The 4,815-nt window shown below is 37.3% G+C and overlaps 2 protein-coding genes across 6 annotated transcripts; one reads left to right on the top strand and one right to left on the bottom strand.

Annotated features, from left to right (window-relative positions):
* Nucleotides 1-498: 498 nt before the first annotated feature.
* Nucleotides 499-2,817, top strand: LOC126600280 (uncharacterized). 3 transcript variants are annotated; one of them, XM_050266863.1, is made up of 7 exons: nt 499-991; nt 1,114-1,283; nt 1,382-1,484; nt 1,570-1,686; nt 1,772-1,942; nt 2,105-2,228; nt 2,310-2,817. In XM_050266863.1, the coding sequence occupies exons 1-7, from the start codon at nt 599-601 to the stop codon at nt 2,444-2,446; spliced, it is 1,215 nt and encodes a 404-aa protein (XP_050122820.1). In that variant the 5' UTR covers nt 499-598; the 3' UTR covers nt 2,447-2,817. The 3 variants fall into 3 exon arrangements, with proteins under 3 accessions (XP_050122820.1, XP_050122821.1, XP_050122822.1); XM_050266864.1 differs by having other exon boundaries at nt 500-943; XM_050266865.1 differs by having other exon boundaries at nt 502-877.
* Nucleotides 2,031-3,369, bottom strand: LOC126600281 (uncharacterized). 3 transcript variants are annotated; one of them, XM_050266866.1, is made up of 4 exons: nt 3,258-3,369; nt 2,975-3,145; nt 2,659-2,797; nt 2,031-2,558 (listed from the first exon to the last, which is right to left on the bottom strand). In XM_050266866.1, the coding sequence occupies exons 2-4, from the start codon at nt 3,139-3,141 to the stop codon at nt 2,502-2,504; spliced, it is 363 nt and encodes a 120-aa protein (XP_050122823.1). In that variant the 5' UTR covers nt 3,142-3,145; nt 3,258-3,369; the 3' UTR covers nt 2,031-2,501. The 3 variants fall into 3 exon arrangements, with proteins under 3 accessions (XP_050122823.1, XP_050122826.1, XP_050122825.1); XM_050266869.1 differs by having other exon boundaries at nt 3,301-3,367; XM_050266868.1 differs by having other exon boundaries at nt 3,239-3,336.
* Between the last annotated feature and the right edge of the window lie 1,446 nt (nt 3,370-4,815).

Genomic DNA, 4,815 nt, shown 5'->3' with positions numbered 1-4,815 from the left:
TTTGGCTACATAGGAACGCGTACGGCAATAAAGAAATAATTTGGCCACTACTGAATTTATAGTTGAAGAGGAAAAATATTGTTCTAAGTGATCTGGTGTTTGCAAATAAGGATTTGGATCCTCTCTTGAGCTAATGGAGAGGATCCTACTGACCAGTTATCATGGGCCGTTGGTTTTTTATCCAACGGTTATAATTATTATAACTTTAAAGGAACCCCTTATTTATAGCTGTTGGATAAAAATCCAATGGTTCATGATAACTGATCAGGAGGATCCTCTCCATTAGCTCAGGAGAGGATCCAGATCCTGCAAATAAGGTATTCATTGATTTACGAAAAATATGAAATTATTTATTGATCGAAACCACATTTTGATTCTCTTGTTTTCTCAATAACGCTTTTGTTGTACTTTTCCACACTAAAACTACTGTCCTAAATGAATGTCGTTTCTACACGGTGACTGTACGACAAGGAAAGAAAATATACGACAATGGAACTGCAAAGCCAACAAACGACGTGGGGGGTTGAAAATCAAAGAAGATAAGGCCCTAGCTACTTGCTATCTCCTCCCAAAATCGTCTTTTGCATGAAGCGGAAAAATGGGGAGCTCTGCAAAACTAGGGTTGGAGATGTTTGAAGTTGGACCCTGTGAAGATGCTTACACAATGGGATTCCTAATTGGCCAGAGATTTTCAGACATGATAAAGAGCAGGCTGGCCTCAGACCTCATTCTTCACAACCAACTCCTCCCCTTTGCTCAAACCCCAGAGTTTCAGCCACTTCTCCAGTCTCTAACAGAAAATAACCGAAACAAGTTTCCGAGATATTGGGAGGAGCTCGTTGGCACTGCGGATGGAAGTGGAGTTCCAGTTCTTGATGTAATAACAATACACACTTGGGCGAGTTCTGAGGATAAAAGTAGTTACTGGTGCTCCAAAATATTCGTTATGCACTTATTCTCCAACTCTTTCATCTCTTTTTTTTTTCGCTGGGTAATTGTACCTGTATTTTCATGGAAAGAGTAAAAATGACTATTTTGGAGTGTCGGTAGCATTTTAATTGTCCCATTAATTCTATTGGTGGCATTATGATTGTTTGATTATCATGTGTGCAGATAATACTAATCAACTTCAGAAAGGAGATTCTTCCGCTTCTCCCAAAGACCACGGTGATGAATCAGAATATTGATACGCTGGATGACTGCTCGGATGTTCTTGTTGTTAGTGATTCCATGGCAGTTGTGGCACACAATGAGGATGCAAATGTTGCCCTGGTTGGCCACACGTATGCTCTCTTGCACTTCTAAAATCTCAGCAAACTATTTATCCAAAAGAAATGGAAATTGCAGCAGCAAAGCTAATGAGATTTTCGAAATTTTGCAGCTATTTGATAAAGGGGACTCTGTCAAATGGGATATCATTCATGGCTTACACTTATGCAGGAGAGCTCCCTAGCTGTGCATTTGGGCTCAACACTCATGGACTGGTAAGAAATGACCGAAACAAAATTGTTCCAGCATCAGTTAAATAAAATTGTTCGTACTAAAGAAAAACGAATGCGTAAACTGCAGGCTTTTACGCTGAATTCAGTTCCCCCATCGGAAAATGAGATTGTTGCCGGAGGCATTGGGAGGAACTTTGTTTCACGGGACCTCCTTGAAGCATCAAGCATCGACGACGCATTATGTGTAAGACGCATTAGTCTGAGTGCTCTTTGCAAAACCATGTTCACTTGATTATCCGAGGTTTTAATAGTGTGGATTGCACTTTCAGAGAATTAAATCATCAGAAGTATCTGTTGGACATAGTTACAACTTGATCGAGACGAGGACACGCAAAATTATGAACGTAGAAACTGCTTCAAGAAAACGGGTTTCGATTTATGAGGTTGGAGCAACACCATTCTTCCATGCAAACATGTATCTCCATCTCCAAGTTAATCAGGTAAGAACTGCTTGAAGCTATGTTTTGAACCTCAGCTTATTTACTTGCATCGGCAGTGTAATGCAGTAGATTCTAGCACACAGAAGGGTCACCAAAGATTATAAAACTGATGGTTCAACCTTCTTCAGTTCTTACAAAGTAAATCATGTTGTTTCAATGAAGTTGCTAGATGAAAACTCAATAGCAAGGCAAAGCAGAGCAGCTGCGCTACGTAAAAGATCAAAAGACAATTTCCTATCTCTCCTAGGAGATACAGATGACCCGAAATATCCAATCTACATGATAGGTAATCTAGAACATAAACTAAAACCTTTTTTTTTCCTTCCCTCCAAAACACTCGTGGTAACACTGCATGCCGAGTTTCCAGGTCCATTGCTTTATACACTATGCACGGCCGTGATAGACTTGGACGAACAAACACTGTCGATAGTTGAAGGGAACCCGAGAAAAGGAAAAATCTCTCACATCTTCTCTACGTGCACGGAAGATTTCAAGATGCCATAACAAATGCTTCAAGCAGCCTACCTACATCTAGTTGCATAAATCAGACATGAAGCTCCTAGGCAGGTTCGTAGAGGCCTAACATGTGCCCGTCAATACAGCGCATGGACGCAACCTGGACAGGAGATATTATTAGGTCACACATTGCACCCACCGTAACAACAGTAGAAAATTGAAGTTTATATTAAATTTGTTGTTGGAATTTTGGTCATCACCTTGCCATGGATTTCGTACTTGATAGGACCATCTAGTTCAGCGCCTAATGCCATTAATTTCGTCACTGATTGATTAATGTCAGTCACTGTGAAAGACAGAAGTGAAGAGTTTCCCATTCCCTTCTGCATTACATGATCACTGCAAACTTGAATTAGCAATTTAGCATCTCCCCCTTCTTTTAATTGCAGATAAATTCCACAAACGTAATTATTTTAAAATTAAATCACAAAAAGTGAAAACATTTTTGGATCAGAGGAAAAACCCAGTGAGAAACAACTCTGCTAGGCAAATAATCAAACAGGTGGTGTGCATTACTTGGGGGATTGCATGAGAGCGAGTTTGAGTGGGCCGGATTTCAGCTCCGCCCAGCGAAGAGTACAGACATCGACGGTGAAGTCCAAGCCTTGCGCATAGAACCGAGCAGCTTTCGGTACGTCCTTGTGCAGCCGCAGTATCCACCTAAAGGACGCCGTTGCTGCCATCTCTCTGTTGCAGGGGAGACTGATAAGTTAATATAACGTAAAATATTTAGTAAATAAATATGATGAAGATATTGAGGTAATTAAATCAGGATAATACTTGGAAAGTGGCTCTTTACCACAATGGTGAAAAGGTGTTGAGCATAGAGTGTGGGTTCAAACCTGGTGTTTAATCTAACAAAATCTAATGTTTGACAACACAAAAAAAAAATCAGGATAATACTTGTGTTTCCCCAATGGGAAACCTACTTGTCATCTTTTATAATTAACGTATCTTTACAATACGGATATTATAATTTGAACTGTTAATTCTCCTTATCATCATTTTAAAATTCATACTTGCAAAAAATCATTTTATTTAGTGATCGTTTAGTCATCCATACATATTAATCAATCAACAGTTTTTTGGAACAAGTAGCATGTTCCTGATAAATCATCTATTTGTTTTATGTATATGAATAACTAAAAGATTTTCAAATTGAATCATTGTATTTGTATGCATATTTTTACGGGTACAAACTTATAAAATAAAGAGGAATATTTAATGTACAATGGTGCTCAACTTAAGTCCTCATTTTGAGTACCTGTGAGGACATATTTCATACAGACCCTTAGATTAATATAGGGATAAATAAACTTGTGAGTCTAAAAGATCCCCATTGTACCTGCCACTTAGTACTATGGTTTAGCGGTATTCATTTTCACTGGTAAGTGATAAATCTTAACTTTGATTCTCGTCCAAGGTGAATTTGAATTACATAATTGCTAGCCCATTAGCCATAGGTTTTATATAAGGAGATTGATTAATTATCCTTGTGATGGAAGGAACCACCAAACACATCATATTGGAAAAGAAGGTTGCGGCAAGGAGGAAGAGATCAAATTTTTTTCTTTGCTAAGGCTACAATGTGGCTTGATCATGAATACTTAATTTTCTTTTGGCATTCTCATTATCAAGTTTTTCTTCTTTATTGAGCATCCTTTGTTATTTGTTATGTGCTTGGTTTTTATTTAGATGCTTGATCATCGTTTAGGTTTTAATTAAGTTGATTTGATGCAAGTTAGATTAGATGCATACTTATCTTGGGTTTTAGCTTCTTACAGTCGATACCATGAATTCCTACTTGAAGGTTTATGTGATTCTCCAACACTTTTTTCGTAGCACATGGATTCTTACTTGTTTAAATTCGTCTATATGCCATAGAGAATTGACATGTAGGAATACTTTTGATGACCCAGATGACATGGCCATTGAATAATTTAGGGAAAATCAACCATTAATATGGAGACTTGTTCATAACATATTAAGGGGATTAAGTATACGGTGAATTCGGAAGCTCTATATCATATCTTATGTTTTCAATTTTATTATTTCCATGTGTTTAGTTTCATGCTTAATTTAATTTACATTTTAATTCAAAATTTTCTATGTTTTTCGTTAAAGCTTCTCAATTATAATGTGTTTCAATATAGTAAGTAAGATTTCTAGGATCAATTCAATCTATGTGGGATGATATCTGTGTTTATATGCTATACTATCATCCGAATCGTATACTTGCAAGCACTAAAATTCGAGACTTAATGAGTTTATTTTTTGGTCATCTAATTTCTGCAACAAACCTGGCTTCTATCAATTTATAGAAGAGGAAGTATCAATTTGGATTTTTGATTTGTAAC

This window comes from Malus sylvestris, chromosome 14, assembly GCF_916048215.2.
Source record: "Malus sylvestris chromosome 14, drMalSylv7.2, whole genome shotgun sequence".
In the NCBI taxonomy this organism is placed as follows: Eukaryota; Viridiplantae; Streptophyta; class Magnoliopsida; order Rosales; family Rosaceae; genus Malus; species Malus sylvestris.
This window is presented reverse-complemented; position numbering and strand designations above follow the sequence as displayed.

What these genes read in the sequence shown, in the direction of transcription:
- LOC126600280 (XM_050266863.1), top strand. Translation starts at nt 599, where the DNA reads ATGGGGAGCTCTGCAAAACTAGGGTTGGAGATGTTTGAAGTTGGACCC. An exon ending in GCATCGACGACGCATTATGT is followed by an intron (nt 1,687 to 1,771) that starts GTAAGACGCATT and finishes TTGCACTTTCAG; the next exon opens with AGAATTAAATCATCAGAAGT. An exon ending in ATATCCAATCTACATGATAG is followed by an intron (nt 2,229 to 2,309) that starts GTAATCTAGAAC and finishes CCGAGTTTCCAG; the next exon opens with GTCCATTGCTTTATACACTA.
- LOC126600281 (XM_050266866.1), bottom strand. Translation starts at nt 3,141, where the DNA reads ATGGCAGCAACGGCGTCCTTTAGGTGGATACTGCGGCTGCACAAGGAC. An exon ending in GCTCTCATGCAATCCCCCAA is followed by an intron (nt 2,798 to 2,974) that starts GTAATGCACACC and finishes TCAAGTTTGCAG; the next exon opens with TGATCATGTAATGCAGAAGG. An exon ending in AGTACGAAATCCATGGCAAG is followed by an intron (nt 2,559 to 2,658) that starts GTGATGACCAAA and finishes TCTCCTGTCCAG; the next exon opens with GTTGCGTCCATGCGCTGTAT.